Consider the following 19505-nt stretch of genomic DNA (forward strand, 5'->3'; position numbering starts at 1 on the left):
ATGACACGCTTCTGAAACAATTGAGATTTAAATGCATGCCTCCTGGCCCAGAGGTAGGTGCACTAGCACTGCAATATCATAAAATCCCATGGAAGGGGAAGGTGCAGGTTGCCAAATTTGCAGTCATACTCTCACCTCAAGTCGCAAAATGGCAAATTCAAACCTTGATCTTGAGACTGAGGATGCAGATAGGACCTGCTTTCAGTTCTTAGTTTCGAATAATATTAGGTGTATTTCTTCTGTTTGAAAATATAAAATCATTATAAAGCGAATAAACACCAATTTTTCAGAAGTTGTCAGAAAATTGGTCAACAATTCTTTCAATTCTTTACCACCTATTTCTGTCACTGTTGAAGGAGCTGTCATCCTTGACTGTTGACCAATTTAGATGTTGATAGACAGGAGTTATCAAGCTATCGCTACCTCACAAACTTTAGTGACAGTTTTTTTTCATCACTTGACAAGATTTTCAGACGACTAACGGGATTGTCAAGACATAAAGAAACAGCGACAGTCAAATAAACTGAAGATAGGAAATGGGCTCTATTTGACCTTGAGGCAGTGAATCAAGACATAATTTTGAAAAAGATAAGTAAAAAGTCAAATTGTTCTATCTACAGTTCAAATTATTTGAGTAGTGAAAAAACTAGTGACATTTGAAAGTGTCTAAGATGCATTGATGGAAACAGTCCAGAGAGTGTGAAACACCAAAGTGCTATTGAGCCGTTGGATTTGATAAGATAGTGGGGAGAGTTGACTTCTGGTCAATTCAGGATGATAAAAATGAGTGTGGACCATACAATTTGACAATAGTGGCCTGTGTCAAATGACCTTTGTCTATGATTTAGTTCATATTGTCTCTACATTGTTTGGTATTCTTTATTCTCTGAAAATCTTAAAGTTCATGAGGTAAAATATAAAGATTAACAATGGAATTTAAAAATGCAGCATTCAAATAACCTGTGTAGTTCAATTTATGTTGTATAGTTCAGTTCCTCAGTCCTTAATGTGTTAGCCATAAAAGATCCTGTCTGTGTTTTTCTCTCTCATGAAGAAGCCAGCCAAATGTCAGCTTTCTTTTTGAGTTGCTGCTTTCAGACATGCAAGTGCTATATCTTGGCTTTATGCCCTAAAACAGGATGGTTCCTGCATGGTTTGAATAAATTCTTCATGTATACACATCTAATTTAGCATTACTGTGACTTATTCGTTTCTGGATCTGAGTACATCATTCTGGGGAAATTAAGTTGCTGTCTCCTGTTAGTTGTTGAAGTGACATTGAATGAAATTGCAGAGCTTTGATCTTATTCAATGTTTTGCTATCTGTAGATAAAGCTAAGTATAAAAGGTACTGTATAAATTTGAAACATTCAGGTCCTAACTCAAGTTCAAACACTTCTGGGTTTGGGTGACTTTGCTCCTCAGAATTGAAACGGTTCTTTTTTTTGCCAAAGCTCAGCAGGTTGTGGACTAAAGTGAATATAAGTATATATTTTATTGTACATTTTGTCAAAGTGCACTGTCAGACAGTGAAACTACAAAGCCCTGTTGCCCTTTTAAATGTTGATTTGTTAAAATAATGTTCTATTTATAAAATTTAAGATGATGGATGGCTTTGGGAAGAATTTTGGTTCAGAGAATAATTTAAGTACAAATAAGGACTAATTGTCAGTTCAACAGCCAGGGGCCCAGCAAAAGTGTACAAATGAGCCTGGATAAAATGTTGAATAGTATCTCCAACAGTAGACCCTTACAAATATGTTCAAACCACTGTTGCCCTGTGATCTATTTCATTGAAATGTCTGTTTCGTTTGAAAACTATTGTAAATAATTTAATTCCAGCATGCTGCCTTTTCGGTACCATGCATATATTCATGCAGTTTTTCCCTAATGAAATTGTCACATACATTAGTGAATAAACATTTCCGTTCCATTAATTGAACCAGTTACTTGAAGATCAGACTAGCCATTGTCTCCTCATTTGGTTTTGTACACTGATACAATTATATACGACATAGTGGTGAAGATAGTGTCCAATTTGCAGCAGCTGCTACATTTGGTGTCTGCTCAGTAAAAAACATTCTGTGACTGTGTGGCAGTGGACTCATACCTTCCTGACTCTGACCATTTCGGTTTTCTAATTGCAACACAATGTTTCTGTCTCTTTTTGTTTTACTGAAGGAGCAAAGGTAAAATAACAATGTTCAAATGTTCTCCAAAGATCTCTTAACCCTAAACAGAGCAAGCTGAATTTGCTGGAAGAATTCTTCTTTTTTCTATCTTACAATCTTCTCAAATGACAGCAATATAAAAGAGGATGCAATAAATCAAAGGAAAATATTTTCCTTGAGAACAATTATATTCTTTAGTAACTAACATCCCTTGTTTTGGAATGAAGTGTTCCATCATTAAGCGATGCTATGAATATCGCAACATCTGTTTTCCAACTCGTTCTGTTGTGCCTAGTTTAGCAGCTAATTTTACATAGTGTCATCTAATTTCAGAGACTTGCCAAGTAAAATGATAGCCTTGTAAATGCGTTTACATGAAAAGACACTAAATGCCGGAAAATTAGGCAGCAGCTGAATCTAGTGGATTAAGTTGCTGTATTGTGCACTGATTGTAATGAAGTACATAGTACATCACTCACTAATTCGCTTAGCCCCTCCACACAAAATACTTAAAAATCATTTTTGCACTGCATTAATATTAATGGTGGGTTTTAATGAGATTCACTGTAACTTGAACTGCATCTAAGTTCTTTCTCTCAAGTGATGATTTCCTATCTTGAAATTTCTAAGTATCGATTAAATATTAAATACACCGGTCCAGATTTATCTAGATACAGCAGTGATTCTCAAAACTAGTATATCTCATTTTATAGCAGTAGGGTGGAATGGTAAGTACAGCTGTACTACCTCAGATGTTATCATTCATATCGTCCTGACCCATTTGTGCTCCTTTTACAACAGGGCACTTCTGGTCTTCTAGATTACGTGCATGCCTTATTGAACTCCCTGATAGATTGGATGTTGTTGATATCTGGTCGGCATGGACGGGTTGGACCGAAGGGTCTGTTTCCATGTTGTACATCTCTATGACTCTATATCTATCCTTTAAGCTAGATAAGATATCGAAATGTTCCAGCAAAAATGTGCACATTTCAACAAAATTTTGAACACTGAGAGATTGACATATTAAATAAGGGTTGCAAGGATTTTTTTTAAAAAATCATTCACAGGATGTGGGTGTCACTGCTAGGCCTGGTTTATTGCCTAGCCCCAATTTTCTTCTGCTCGGATGAGGAGACATTCCAGGTGGACCCTGTCTTTATTGTGTTTGGGGGTGGGTTTAGAGCAGTGGAGCAGGGAATGGAGGAGGTGTGGTAGAGGGCTGTCTGGATGACCAAGGAGGGAAGCACAAGTTGTTCAAAATAGATGGACATCTGGGATGCTTGGAAATGGAATTGTCTCCTCCTCCAAGCAGATGCGGCGGAGGCAGAGGAATTGGGAGAATGGGAGCAAGTTCTTGCAGGTCCCCCTTGTCCTCACCTACCATCCGACCACTCTCCGTATCCAACATATCATCCTTAAACACTTCTGCCAACTCTAACTAGACCCCACTACTAAGGACATCTTACTCTCTCTGCCTTCTGCAAGGACTGTAACCTTCACCAATACTTGGTTCGCGCCACTCTCCCCACCAACACCCCTGAATCCCCAGCCACCTTCTCCTGCAACTGTTCAAAAAAAGCAAAACCTACTGGCACACCACCATTCAGGGCCCCAAACAGTCCCTCCAGGTGAGACAGAAGTACACCTGTCTCTCCTCCAACCTGGTTTACTGTATCTATTGCTCCCAACGTGGTCTTCTCTCTATCAGGGAGACCAAATGTCAACTAAGGGCATTTCTATCAAGCATTTCACCTGGATCTGCAGAGGCCTGTCTGACCTCCCAGTCACTGCCCATTTTCATCCGCCTTCCCACTCCCTTTCCGACGTGACCATCCTTGGCTGCCTCCATTGCCAAAGTGAATCAGACTATAAATTGAAGAAATAATACCTCACCTTCTGCCTGGACAGCTTTCAGCCCAGAGGACTGAACATGAGTTCTTCGATTTCAAATAACCTCCCTTCCCATTCCCCAACTCCCTTCCCAGCCCCTACCCCTCCCTTCCATTCCTCTGATCGACCCTTCCTTCATGCTACCAACCGGATTCATTCCTCCCATCAACCAACCAGGTCATACCCTCTGTGTTTAGCTATCTCTACCTCACCACTCCTGCATCCCTCCTCCCCCACCTCTGCACCCTCTTTATCTGCAGCTCCCTTTACACCCAATCCCAGCCCTGAAGAAGAGCTACACCCGAAATGTTGACTTTTTCACCTCCTGATGTTGCTTGGCTTGCTGTGTTCTTTCAGCCTCCTGTTTGTCTCCCTTGAATTCCAGCATCTGCAGTTCTTTTTCATCTTGAACCAATCCCGTTGAGTTATATTATAAATCACGTTTGAGGTCTGAGATTTGAATGATTGAGATGTTCTGCAAGAATACATCCCTCATGATCAATGGGACTTTACTTGAAAACTTTAAACTCAGGTTTTATAGTCAGATGCAGTCGTTTTTAAATGTACAAATACATACAATGGTTATGACCTCCTTTGATATCTCCATTCTTATTTTCTTACCTGATCAGCGTTCTTAGACTGACTGTACTGTCTATCCTTGGCAAAGCAATCATACCTTCACAGATAAACTGCTTCCAAGAATGCCCTTCATACCAAATATTTGTACATGACCAAAGTAAAGCTAAAAAACTCACAATTTATCCAAGCTTTTCATCTCCCCCTCATAAGGACATTTTGCAAGAATACAAATTCAAAGGGAGAACAATCAACATTGATATTGCATGGGAACAGATAACTGGTTGGTTAACAAACTGATGCTGACTGGTGGGGATGTTGGGATTTGACAGTTAACAGCTCAGCTTTGTCAATTTTAAACAAGGCAGGTTGTCTCTGATTGTTCAGGGTACTGTATTGAGAAATTGACCAGTGAATGTCCCTCATCTATTTTGTTCCATTGAAACAAGTTCAGTGCTTTGCATATTTGAGGTGTTGTTTTTTAAACTCAAATTCCAAAATTAATTTGTTTGATTAGATCAGATTATTTACAGCGTGAAAACAGGCCCTTCGGCCCAACAAGTCCACACCGATCTTCTGAAGAGCAACCCTACATTTACCCCTTCACCTAATACTACGGGCAATTTAGCATGGCCAATTCACCTAACCTGCATATTTTTGGACTGTGGGAGGAAACCGGAGGAAACCCATGCAGACATGGGGAGAATGTGCAAACTCCTCACAGACAGTTGCCTGAGGCGGGAATTGAACCCGGGTTTCTGGCGCTGTGAGGCAGCAGTGCTAATCACTGAGCCACTGTGCCGCCCAATCAAGTCTTTAACCAATAAAGCATCAGTAGAAAGTCCAATAACTCCTAAAATTGTAATTTGAATATCAAGAATACTTACTAAAGTAGGTCAACAGCCTTCTCAAGGTACCACAGCTCATGCTTTCAGTTCAGCTTAAGTTGATACTGAGTCTCTGACCTCACTGCAATGACTCAAGAGCCTTCCATTTCCAAAATGTACAGCAGACTTATTTCACTGTCAGACTTCTTATGTGTCTTGGACACAGAAAACTGTTGTGTATTTATATTCTGTAATCACCATGTTACGGCATACTCGTGGAGCAGGTGGGACCTAAACCCAAACCTCCTAGCTCAGAGGTAGGACGCTACCACAATGTTAGAAGAGGCCCTCAACACACCTTCCTTTATCCACAGCAGTCATGCAGTCGAAAGATAAAAAAACACATTTTGATCAACCCGTTTGCACAGTTATGGTGGTCCTCCGGGACTCGTTTGACTTGAACGCTGGTCTCCTGGCTGGGGTGGGGACAGTACTGCTACACAAGATTGTAGCTGCTGCTTATTAACTCATTGCACATTACAGCCCACAGCAAGATCAACTACACCATTATGTTCTTATTGGCCTAGGCTAGGCAAGACATGTTGCTAGTTGGTTTAAGGGATGCACGATTAAAATTCTAATTTGCTCTTATCTGTTACCTCCCACTATCTCATCTGGTTCCTTCATTGTCAGTTATCCATGGATCCATCTTCTTCCCTGAATTTTGTTATTGTCGCTTTGATGTTTTACATCAAATAAGAGAACAGTTTTAAATGTTCGACTTTATTGGGGAGAATTGAGGTTTACGCAATCAGGACTCGACGAGCTCATGTCTCAGTGTTTGCTTAGTCGGTGAAGTTCCCGTTAAATTAGACACTTGTCACTGATTATTGGCTTTTTCTTAGAGCCATCTACGAGCTGAAGTTTGAATGCTTGGAAACAGTTGGTTACCCTTTATATTTTAACAGCATGACATATAGTATGAAAAGTTGCTTATAACTTCAAGACTATTTATAAACTAAAACAGAGAATCAGAAAGTACTACAGATAGAAAATTCATACCAGGTGTTAAAAAGAGGAAGGTTGTATAATATTCTTCATTGCATAGTCTTGAGCTTTATAATGTTAACTCTTGTGGTCCAGAGGTAGATAACCTATCTCTGGGCCAGGAGACCCACACTCAAGTCTCCCTGCTCCAGATGTGTGTAGTTACATCTCTGAATAGGTTGAATTGAAAAAAAAGGTTGAATTAAAAGAAATATAATGTTCACTCTGATATAAAGGTTATATTTAGTTAATTGCTCCACAAAGTTATAATACAACAGTATGTGGTTATGATTTCTTGATAAGTCGAGTGAGCCAGGAGTATATCACCTCTCTCTTATTCATCTTTGGAAGATTGAATATAAACTAAATAGAGATCCTTTCCTGCTATAACTTTAAAACATTAGAGTATTGTATTAGCTCTGTTTGCAATCCCATGATGAATTTCTTTGTCAAGTGATGCTAAGCAGAGTCACATGACGTTACAGTTCCAAGGTGTGCACTGACTACAGTTAATTTAATTGTGATTAAAATTAAACTAAGCCAATCATGAAATATGTTTTCTTTCTATCCTAATACATATATATATATGTTCTTTATGTCAGCAAAAGAAAAGGCCCTGTTTATTAATATATGCAGTTTTCAGTGCAGGGGAGCCCAACTGACAATCCTAAATTGGTTGTCAATATAATTTCTGTCACATTTAGGAATATCCAACAAATGTTGTCCAATTGCAGAATCACATCTTACATTAGGCAGTAGGTCACAGTCAGCACCTTTCCTGTTGCAAGTAACTGAAGTGGCATGATCCACTAGTCTTTGGGAAATATGGTATACATACCTGACATCACACTGTTATCGAAATGCATAAACCACCTCACTCAGTGTGTGATATGCAGAAAGTAATTTGGGCTTAAGGATAGCAGCCTGTCTGTGGTAAACATTTCTCTTGTTGCCACTACATAGTAGCAACATGAAGCGGTTAGCAGCTATCTGAATGTCCATGGAAATATGCTGACAACCAATTTAGGATTGTCAGTCTAGCTGGCAATGTGTCACACTTGCATGTACTAGAAGCTGCAGTGCACTGTTCTTTGTTGATGGAAAGCAGATGTACATGCACTGAATCTGTTTCAACCCAAGAATATGGGTGACAGTCATTTTACTGGTCTCTGCAATCTCCTGACTGATCTGAGCCAATTTGCCAAGTTTAAAGTTTAACAAAGCTTGGCTGTTAACTGTCAGTCAATATAATGATGCATTCTCCATGACAAGGGCTCTGCCATTTTGAGTCCACAAAGCAACCAATGAGTCTGCTGTCATGCAGTATAATTTCCTTTCCCCTCAACTTTGTATTCTTGCACAATGATGTGATGAGTGCAAGAGAAAAGCTTTAACAAAATGTATCTCTCTTCAACAAGGCTCCTAAACTTTTTATAAAGTTCAAACTTGTCCTTATTTAAATATTACTGTTCTTTCCACAGTGGCTGTTTGAGAACATCTTTCACAGTTTAGGACAGAATACAAGAAAAAGCTTGCTATATCGTGAATTGAATTTATTGTCACGTATACCGAGGCACAGTGAAAAGCTTTGTCTTGTGAGCAATATAGGCAGATCACAGAGTTAAGTAGAACAGATAGTAATTAATAGGTAAACAGCGACAAAACAAAAACACAGGTTTGAGAGTTTGGGTTTGAGAGTCCATTCAGTATCCTAACAACAGTAGGATAGAAACTGTTGCGAAACCGGCTGGTGCATGTACCTTCTCTCCAATACGACTCACTAATGTTTAGAAGGATGAGAGGTGATTTCATTGAGGTATATAATATGTGAATGGTGTTTGACAAAGTTGATGTAAAGTAGGCAATTTAGAATGAGAGGTTATAGTTTTAGGCTAAGTAGTGGCAGATTTAAAACAGAGAATAGGGGGAATTACTTTTCTTAAAAGGCCATGAATCAGTGGACTTCCCTACCCCAAGGTGCGGTGAATGCCGGAACGCTGAATAAATCTGAGAAGATAGACAAATTTTTAATTGTCAATGGGTTAAAGAGTTAAAGGGAATAGGCAGGAAAGTGAAGGTGAAGCAGAGATGAAATCAGCCATGATCATCATAAATGGTGGAGCAGGCTTGAGGGGCTGGATGGCTGATTCGTACACCTCATTCTTATGCTCTTACCTTATGTTGAATGATTTGATAAAGCGAAAGAACCAGGAGCATATCACCTCTCTCACCTTCAACTTTGGAAGTCTGGGTATAAGCTACATGTTAGCTAAACAGAGACACCTCAAACACAACCATATTCCAATCAATGGGGGAGATGTTCCACAGGCTGGTCGAACATCAGCCTGATGTATGCATACTTTCAGAACCAAACATTACAGTCATTGGTATCAAAGAAAGCAGGGGCCAAAAAATCTCCTTCTGACCATGCTCGGAAAGCTCCTGAATCAAGTATTTCTTGTAGAGCATTGCACAGAGAATTAGGGCACGGAATAATGTACTGTGGGAACCTTTACTGTCCATTTCTGAGAAAGATTCAGTAACACTCTACTGATCAAGTGACCATAATATGAAATAGATTTGCAATATGTTTTTAAGTGAGGTTGTTCAATGTGAAGCCTGTTTGTTAATTTTGAACAAAGGGAATAATGAAAAGTATGAGGGGCAAATTGACAAGAGATGGATTGTGAAGTACATAGACAATGTGTATATATATCTTTAACAGATTGTTACATAGTTTATAGCAACTGTACATACTTTCGAGGCACAAAACTGCAAAACAGTCATCCGTTGGTGAACAAAGGGAGTTAAGAGTTATATAAGATGAAAGAAAAGCTTATAAAATTGTCAAAAATAACAGTAAACTTGAGGATTGGGAGAATGTTTAGCATGCAGCAATGACGACCAAGAAACTGATGAACAAAGAGAGAATAGAGTATTACTGTAACTGAGCAAAAAACATAAAAACAGCCTGTAAAAGCTTCTATAAATACATCAAAAGAAGACAATTGGCCAGGACAGATCTGAGTTCATTAAAAGTAGAATCACGAGAATTCATAACTGGAAATAAGGAAATGGCAAATAAGTTAGATGATTATTTTTTGTGCATGGCTTCCCATATTTGGAGATCTAAGAGACTAAAAAGGAGGAGGAATTAAGGAAATTTGCATTAGAAAGTAGATTATGTTGGAGAAATTAAAGGAACTGAAGATTGATCAGTGTCAAGGAGTATTTTTATTTGTTCATAAGATGACTGCATCAATATTTTTTTTACCCTTTATTGCCTGTTAGAAGATGATGGTGAGTTGCTTTCTTGAACCACTGCAGCTCTTGTGATATAAGTAATACGTACAGTGTTAACAGGAAGGGAGTTCCAGAATTTTGGCCAGTGGAAGAACAATCAAACTTGGTGTGTGACTTGGAGGGGATTTGCGGCTATTCATTTTCATTCTTTTCTTTAGGCTTTGCAGCAGTTTTCTACAAGTGAGTGGCTTGCTAGCCTGCTTCAGAGGGCAGTTTAGAGTTACCAAATATTCTGGCTCTGGTGTCGCATGTCGCCCAGTTCAGATATGATTTATTTCCCTGAAGACATTTGTGAACAGTCAAAGGTGGTTATATAACTGCCATTCGGCTAGCTTTTTAAAAAAAATTTTTTTGTGAATTCATAGTTCATTATTTGCTGTGGTGGGATTTGAATCCATGTACTCAGAACCTGAACTCTATTTGCTTTACACTTGATTTGTATTCTGATTTGGTCCATTGAATATTTGGGATGTGATTCCATTGCTGCAAGTTTGTTGAAGAATAATGGCCCAGATTATTTAGATTAGATTAGATTAGATTGCTGTGGGCGGCACGGTGGCACAGTGGTTAGCACTGCTGCCTCACAGCGCCAGAGACCCGGGTTCAATTCCCGCCTCAGGCGACTGACTGTGTGGAGTTTGCACGTTTTCCCCGTGTCTGCGTGGGTTTCCTCCGGGTGCTCTGGTTTCCTCCCACACTCCAAAGATGTGCAGGTCAGGTGAATTGGCCATGCTAAATTGCCCGTAGTGTTAGGTAAGGGGTAGATGTAGATGTAGGGGTAAGGGTGGGTTACGCTTCGGCGGGGCGGTGTGGACTTGTTGGGCCGAAGGGCCTGTTTCCACACTGTAAGTAATCTAATCTAATCTAATCTAATCTAATTATTCTGTCAGTAACCAAGTGTCTGGACTCACTGATGACCTCATTGAAAGATACCCAGAAAGATTAGCTATCTCTGTGGTATGGGTTTCACACATTGCAAAGTTGTTTTCAGTGCCACCTCTAGGGAATCCAACAACTGGTGCATCAGTCAAAATTAACAGCCAATCACATGAACAGTTCTCAAAGAAAATGCACCAGAAAGTAAAACACACTGATTTCCCTTCATGGTTAAATAATTTAACAGAGAATGGAATAAAACTTTGGGCATTAAGTAAGAGGCTAAAATACCAGGAACCAGCTCATTTTTATTACATGAGAAACCAAGGGAATCATTTTTCTTGGAGTGGAGATACATCACATTCCACAATATAAAATTGGGTTTTCTGAACCAGAGAGGTTGTCCCAGGATAATTATGACTCTGTACCCAATTTTAAAGCTTAGTTGCACTGCATTCAATAAGTTGCAACTTCAAGAGTTTTCAATGCAAGATTAATAGCATACAAAAGGACATTCATCTCAAATGGGTTGAGATTTCCGTCAAGATCTTCAAGAGTATGTCGAATACATCTAGGGAATCACTGACAGCAATGTCTAGATTTCCAGGTGTAACTGTGCACATGGGAAGAGCAGAATTTGCTATCATTTTCACATTTGCAGTATAGATGAGCTACGATCATTTCACTATCATTACAGCTACAAAATTCAGGCCATAATAAAGTGCAATACCTACAAATATGTATAACCAACTAATTTAATCCTCACTTCAATTAATTGAAGTTGTTAGCAGTGGAACCATTAGAGAAGTGTCATTTATCAGTAAATATTTCATTATTCTCTTTACGTGGTCACTCAACAGTGATTTGTGCTGTAAAGCACATTATATGGTATTTCTGAATAATCAACTTTCTAAAGCACTTCACCTTTCACTGCCCCACAATAATTCTGTAATTTTAATCATTCAATTAACGTCATCACACTTCAGCTATAGCTAGCATGTTGGCTTTCTATATTTGTCATTACATTTTCTACCAACAGAAACAACCCAAAAACCCTTCCCCACCTTAATTCCACAACGTAACTAATAACGTAATGTCAAGTGATTTTCAGAAAGTGAGATAGCTTGTTGTCTTCATTTTTTCATTCATGGTTGCATGAATAACGAACTCCCATTATCGACGTATAAAATTCACATTCAAATTTACAAAGTTGAAGATTTATACAACTCTAAAAACTGCTGCCGAATGAAAATGAACATCAGTTTGAAAGTGTCTCTAACTTATCTGAAAAGAGTGTTCAGATGTTTGGCACAATCCATTGCTGTAACAGGCAATAATGGGTTAAATGTTAAAACCTGTTTGCTTGCATGACATGTTTCTGTTTTCAACTTGGGTAAAGATACAGAATGGAGGCAGCATGATCCCCACAGAGAAGGAGGAAGGCACATTTCAAGAGGTGTCTAACTGAACTGTTTTCATGTGCTTCTTAGTTGCCAGCTACTTAATTAGCTCTGGCTGAGACTGTGAAATGGGTTGCTGTCACCCTCTTCATTCTGGGAATTGTACGTAGTAGTGTGCCAGAATGCAAAAGGAAATGAGACAAAATAAGTAGATACGCATCTATTCAATGTATCTACTCATATCTTATAGCATAACGAAGAAATTGCTGAATAATTCTGGCATGTTTTGATCAGCGTTCTATTCTCAAATCAGTTTAAAAACATTAATTCATAACTGAATACTTTAGGTATTTTTCAGACAATTTCAAAATAAATAAACTTTTGTAGATTCTTGTTGATGTCAATTCTAAAAGTGTTATGTTACTTCCAGTTGCGCTTTTTGTAGAAAATATTTGTAGTGTCAGTAAAATCATGCGTATTGTGGGTCTATAAATTCTTCACATTGTAAGATAAATACAGTTTGAGCACTCCGCATTTCTCTTTTGTTGGGAAATCTTTTCAAAATGTATCTTAAACCTTTGTGTAACAAAATTTTAGATATTGATACTTTAGCGGTTTTGTTCAGGAAACTGGCCAAAGTGCTATTGCTTTACAGTGGGTTTAGTACGATCTACTGCTGTTTTATTAATGAACCCCAGTTCTATTGGATGTATGAAATTCGGTTTTGAAACTGTGCTGATGGAATTTTGCTAAACATGATTGTTTTGTATACATTTTTTAAAGTGCGATGTATGACTGTAAACGTTATCTTAGCTGCATTGAAGATTGAATTGGACAATATTGAGTTACATAAATAAAATTGATATAATTGTTTGCTAAACCCAGGCAATTTACAGATTATACTATTACTGTAATGGAAAGATCCTGTATAATTTAATAGTGGCTTGCAGACCATGCATTTTAAGTCCATTAACTAAAATTGTGAGGCTCTTCTTTTAGATATTGTTGGACAACAGTCTACTTATATTGTCTTTAAACTGTTTGATGTACAGGGAACAAATATTATATGTCTTAAGTTACACAACTGCGCTTTGCTGCGAGAGTTTTGTGTTTGACTGAGGTGTCCATTAATGTACTGTACTTATCTGTTTGTGGTCCTTTGTGTAAGTTTCATTCACACAGCTAGTGGTTGCACTTATTACAAAAGGAGACAACTATCTTTATTTAAGGATGTATTGGAAAAATACATTTTTGTTTATTTGGATAACAATTAGATTTACATCAGTTAGCTTAAAGTTTATTTTATCAGCAGTATTGTGACAGGTTGCAGCAGTTAGCTAACATTGAAAATTCAGCAACAAATCCTGAAATTATATGTGTACAGTAATGTTTTAAATCTTTTAACATAATTGTAATTGTTTCGTATATTGTCATGAATACTTGCTTCGAAGGAAGTCAACTTGGATATGGCTTACTGTCTCTTCCATTGAATATTTTATTACCCATGCCGATTTTTGAAAAATTCTTTCTTATTCTATTTGTTGTCAAAGTAGTTGTCTTGGAGATCAGAGTGCTGAGGCGTGACATTTCAATGCTGAGAGTTAGTTCGTCTGCAGCTCTGCTGCTTCATCAGTAACTGAACATGTTTAATCCACCCAGTTACACTCCATAGCAATCTGACTTTTAGCGAGCCACCCTATTCTTAAGATTTTAGAAGTTTTATTTAAAATGTTGAAGTGACATATATCATTATTAAAACAGATGGTCCTGTAGTTATTTTGTAAAGTGTTAAAGTTCAGAATCAGATAGACTTGTCAGTTTCTAATATTTGTCAATTTCTCAGCATAGTAATATTGCGATTTTGATACTTTTTTCTAAGACTAATTTTGCTCCATACTGGACATGGATCATAAATCAAGATGTCTAATGTATGCAATAGGTAGCTTTATCTGAAAAAAGTTCCTCAAATTAAAATTGTTCTACAAGACTGCCCAACGTGGTTTTTGTACATTCTTCATTGGATTCATACAAAAGGCATACAACCTAGCATTTTCAAATAGATAGCGCAGGTTTAAAGAAGTCAGCACTGACAGTGAATCCATTTATTTTATTCCATTACTTACTCTGCTTTTCACTGAGCTAAGATGAATTTATGTCAACAGCTTTTACTTCTACTTAATGTAATTTATGGTTAACGTCATGTCTCTTCCATATCCCTTTTAACTTCCTTTAATGAACGGTGGTATGGAAACTATTCCTAGATAGTTGTCATAATTAGTTCAGGAGTCCAGTTAATTGAAAAGTTGGAAGTACACAATAAAATTGAACAAAAATACTTAGCAATCTTAATAGTAATAAAATAACTTTTTTCCATTTTAAAAAAAAAATCTGTTTAGCAAAACCGGAGCATGGAGAATTGGACACTTGAACCATGTGTCGTCATCTTGCCTATAAATAATGACAGGTCGCCACAGAATTTTAAACTTGCATCCGCTTCACTGGCAGGAAATCTCTCGAGTGGTTGTCTGACTAGGTTGCAGCGTGGTTACAAATTAATTTAGCCCCAAACGAGTGAGGCTTTTCAGTTCTTTCTGACTTCTAAATGGAACACCCAAAACTAAGATTTCAGCTCACGTTCCCACTGCTACAGTAATGCAGTTCTGGATTGATAGTGCAATCCAGGAAAGAAATTGAAATTGTCTAGTGCCATTCATGACCTTAAGACTTTAAACCACTTCGCAATGGATTAAGTTACAGTGAAGTGTATTAGCTGCTGTTTTGTAGCAAGTATTACTGTTAATTTCATGCACTGAACTCCCCACTAATGGCAATAAAATAACTGATCCCATGACCTGCTTTAGTGAAACAAACAGAAACAGAAATTTCTGGAGAAACTCAATGGGTCTGGTAGTATCTGTGAAGAGAAAAGAGTTATGGGTCACTGGACTAGGAATGTTGATTCTGCTTTCTATCTACAGATGCTGTCAGACTTGCTGAGTTTCTCCAGCTTTGTTTATTTCAGGTCTTGAGCATCCGCAGTTCGGTTTTATTTTCCTGTTTTAGTGATATTGGTTGAGGAATGCTGATGGAGAGGACATTGTGAGAACTTCCCTGCTCTCTCTTGAATGTGTTTGGGATTTCCGACATCCATCTGACAGTGCAGGCATAGCCTCGGTTTAACATCTCATCCCACAGTCAGCTCCACTAATACTGTTATATTGCCTTCAATACTGGCTACGATTATGTGCTAATCTTTCTAGTATGGAGTAAGAAGCTATAATTATTTGATTGAGGGACATGATTGTTGCCACTGAACTAAAATGGATACCTATCACACTAAACACAATGGCAGAGTACTTGCATTACACAGATGGGGGTTAGAACAGGTAAATGGTATTTTCTTTCCATGATATGTTATGGTAGCAATTAAGTTAAAAGAGAAACAGTCAGGAAACACAAATTTCAATCCCTTAGTGAACCGGGGTCCAAAACTCTGTCTGTACATTGCATTGTGATATACTACTGTGTTTCGATTGAAGCATTGATCTGATTAGTCAATTTTTACAAACCACCTGCAATGATTTTCAAAATAATAGACCTGCATTACGTTATTAGGCCATCTTGAAAACAATTTCCTTGGATAGAGAAAGTGACAAATAAACCCAGTACACTCAATGTGACCTCACCAGCTTCTTCACCATGTATGATCACTGAACCCCTTCATGAATTGTTTCTGCTCTGTCAGCATTGACTATGACATTTCCACTCCTACCTAAAGGTACCATTTCACAATATTTCCTATACTCAAATTGTGAAGAAAACATACAAACAACACTGGTCCTGACAATGGCTACGAACAATTCTTCTGCACTGCCTCCTTTTCTTAATGCACAAGCCTTCCTGGTCTACCTTTCAGCAATGTGTGAACTTAGTCTGATATTTTGTGATCTTTGTCATGCCCATATACGTTGTGAATCAATCTGTTAAATGGGACAGTATCAGGTGTTATCTTGAAATCTAGATAATGTCCATTGTTTCATCCTTATCTGTTAGATTTTTAGCCTTTAACAATAATCCAGTAAATTGGCAGGCATACCATGTGCCTTCTGAATTCATCTAATCATCTGCTCTTGGCTGATGACCGTTTAAAGTTTTTTTTCATCGATGTCATGAAGATGTAGGTACTGTGGTGCAAAAACAATTTGCAAAGGTGATATCAGGTTCGAAGATTGCACCTACTTGGAAAGTTTGAACAGGCTGTAGGATTCCTCTTTAAAAATAATTACATTTAGATGTAGCTTGACTGATCTTTGAGGGTACAAAATGATTTGTTAATGTAGATGTGCATGGAGTTCAAAGTCAAAACCCATAAATAGTAAACAATGATGAATAAATCCAAAGGGAAAGTTAAATGGAGCTGCTTTACGCACAGTGCGCTTAGATTGTAGAACTGTGCTACTTGGAGTAGCTGAGGCAAATAAGTTCATGTAAGGGCAAGCTAGATAAATGTTGTAGAGTCATAAGAGATGTACAACGCAGAAACAGACTCTTTGGTCCAACTTGTGCATGCCGACCAGGTAACTTAAATTGATCTAGTCCCATTTGCCAGCACTTGGCCCATATCCCTGTAACCCCTTCCTATTCGTTTACTCATCCAGATGCCTTTTCAGTGTTCTAATTGTACCAGCCTCTACCACTTCCTCTGGTAGCTCATTCCATACACGCACTACCCTCTGCGTGAAAAAGTTGCCCTCTGGGTCCCTTTTAAATCTTGCCCCTCTCACCTTAAACCTGTGCCCTCTAGTTCTGGATTTCCACACGCCAGGGGAAAACTTTGTTATTTACCCTATCCATGCCCCTCATGATTTTATAAACCTCTATAAGGTCACCTCTCAGTCTCCGAGGCTCCAGGGAAAACTGCCCCAGCTCAAATCCTCCAACCCTGGCAACATCCTTGTAAATCTTTTCTGACCCCTTTCACGTTTCGTAACATCCTTCCTTGAGGAGGGAGACTGGAATTGCACAAAATATTCCAAAAGTAGCCTAACCAATGTCCATTACCACAGCAAAGGATGAACTATAAGATTCATCGTATAAGGATTAAATGAAGAGGCTGGGAAGAGGTTCAAGCATAAATACAGGAATGGGCCAAACTGAGACAATTTTTTTTTGTGTTTGTCTTGTGCATTCCATGTAATTTATTGTAATGAGACCAATTGAGTAAAATAGACTGAAATTTTAATTGGGACTTGTGTAAAAGCTTATCACTCTGAACTGCTGATATTCTAACTTAACAGAGATGTTTCAATTGATTGTCTGTCTAGATCATGATCACAACAAGTAAATGACACAGAAGTACTTCTAATTTAAGTTAGCATTGATGACATTGGCTGGTGCAATTTGCTGAAAGCTGTTTGGTCATCAAGACTGTTCTGTGGAGGGAGGATCAGCGCGTTAATGCACCAGGCTCAGAGCTGATGGCCCAGTGCTGCTGCTGTACTCCATCATGGCTAAACATGGTAATTGTCAGCTTTGCTGTCCTTGTTCAAATACCAAGGCAGTTCAGTGTTAGGAAATATCACATGGATGGTGAAAACTGAAATGTGCAACGTCATTTCAACTTTCAGATTTTTTCAGATTATGATCATTTCCTCAATGTTTGGTTCTATAAATTACTTCGCTATGGATGTAGTTTTCCACACGTTTGATGTATTAATCTAATTATACATTTGCTTCATTTTTCACACTCATGATTTTGAACTTGACCTTGCCACTTACTTATATCTAAGATTTCCCACACCATTTCTGCTCCAATTCTGCCTAATTTCAGAAAGAGGGAAGATTTTCACAGTTTGTGCCACTATCATTCATTCTGCTTGTCTATTCCTGTTGCAGGGACTGATGATTCTTCTGCAGAATTTACCCACAATGCACTGGGGGAACGAGGAAATCAGTGTTCTTCTCGCAGAGGCTTACAGACTCAAATACGCATTTGCAGATGCACCAAATCACTACAAACGATGAGACCAAATAAGAGAAAAGAAATTTAAATATGAAAGCTCTAATTTTTCATCTTTGTCTCAGTTCTTTGTTGTAACCTTAACCCCATTCATCTGGACTTGGCATATTGTATTTAATGCTGTAATTGAGTTATTTTGCTGACTTAGAAACAAAAAAAAACAAAATATCAATTTTATGTAAATTTTTCATCGCGATTATATCAAACTGCAGGCAAGCTGCCATCGCTAATGGGTAAGCTAACGATGAAGAAATAGTCAAGTTCCTTTGCTTAAGGATGGGATATTTTGAATATAATGGTATCTGAGTCTTTCTGAATATCCTTCTGAGAATTGGCTTTATTTTTATCTTCCCCTTCTTATTTTTAGTCAAGGTGCTTGGGAGCACAAGATTCTGCCTTAACTCAGGCCATAACAAATATAATTGTGCCACGCAATATAGGGAATTGATAAAGCCTTTTGGGCTGTCAATTCAAGGAAAGAGCCCATTTACAGAGTATTGTCATGGCACTCTTCAAAATAGCTTACTTGAATCCAGAAAAGACAGCTAACTTTAAGCAGTAAGATTATAAAATCACTGTTGACTTCCTATGGCCATTTACAAAAGTTGAAATAGTGCCTGACATTAATGAAATGTACCCATAAATGAACTATTTATGACCTCTCTATTAAAATCTGCTATTGCTAAATATCTGAAATATTTGTCTTCATGTAAAATGTTGCTTTAAGATCAATTATGTAATATTTCTTGTATAGACTGGTTTAAGATTGAAAATTAATTAGTTTTCTAATGGATTGTTTCTTTCCAGTTACAGTGATGTCAAATCATTCAACTGTAATATACCAAAGACACTATCATAGCACTTATTATCTGTGGCTGTCTCACATACAGGAATTGTAGAACACAGTCTTTGTAATGCCATGGTCTTCCTTTTTCCTTCCCCCAGGGACAACAGCAGAAAGGCCTGAAGGTCTGCTAAGGTGATTCAGATACTTAACCATTGCAGTGAAACATTCGCAGTGCAATTTAGGAATTGTGCAGTGCCGAGGCTGTTTGTGATTATGCTACTTACATTATTGTAAATACAACTGTGATCTGTAACTGAAATAAACCACAAGATAAAATCTTTGGTGTTTAAAAATGGTGGTTTCACCTCACAAATTACTTAATTTTATTTTGGCACAAGTTGCTTGAATTCTCTTTTGGGCAAAATCTGCTGAGAATTTTGTGCAGTAATTTCAGACCAATTAACAAATGCTGGAATTCCGTGTCTACATATAACAGAAACTACAGGCAAATTTCTTCACTACGTTCAACACATTAGTGGTGCAAAAAGGCACCAATTTTTTTTTTTGGCAAGCTTTTTAGATGGAGTTTCCACACATTGTTCCAGC

At 37.9% G+C, this 19505-nt stretch overlaps 1 protein-coding gene across 3 annotated transcripts in view; it reads left to right on the plus strand.

Moving 5' to 3' along the window:
* The window catches only part of tbc1d22a (TBC1 domain family, member 22a), a 365228-nt gene extending 346429 nt beyond the window's left edge, over positions 1-18799 (plus strand). For all 3 annotated transcript variants that reach the window (XM_072562565.1, XM_072562566.1, XM_072562567.1), the window contains one exon: positions 17989-18799. In XM_072562565.1, the coding sequence (XP_072418666.1) occupies positions 17989-18117 (129 nt within the window). In that variant the 3' untranslated portion in view covers positions 18118-18799. The remainder of the gene's footprint in view (positions 1-17988) is intronic.
* Positions 18800-19505: the final 706 nt, after the last annotated feature.

The sequence above is a fragment of the Chiloscyllium punctatum genome, chromosome 44 (assembly GCF_047496795.1).
Source record: "Chiloscyllium punctatum isolate Juve2018m chromosome 44, sChiPun1.3, whole genome shotgun sequence".
Classification (NCBI taxonomy): domain Eukaryota; kingdom Metazoa; phylum Chordata; class Chondrichthyes; order Orectolobiformes; family Hemiscylliidae; genus Chiloscyllium; species Chiloscyllium punctatum.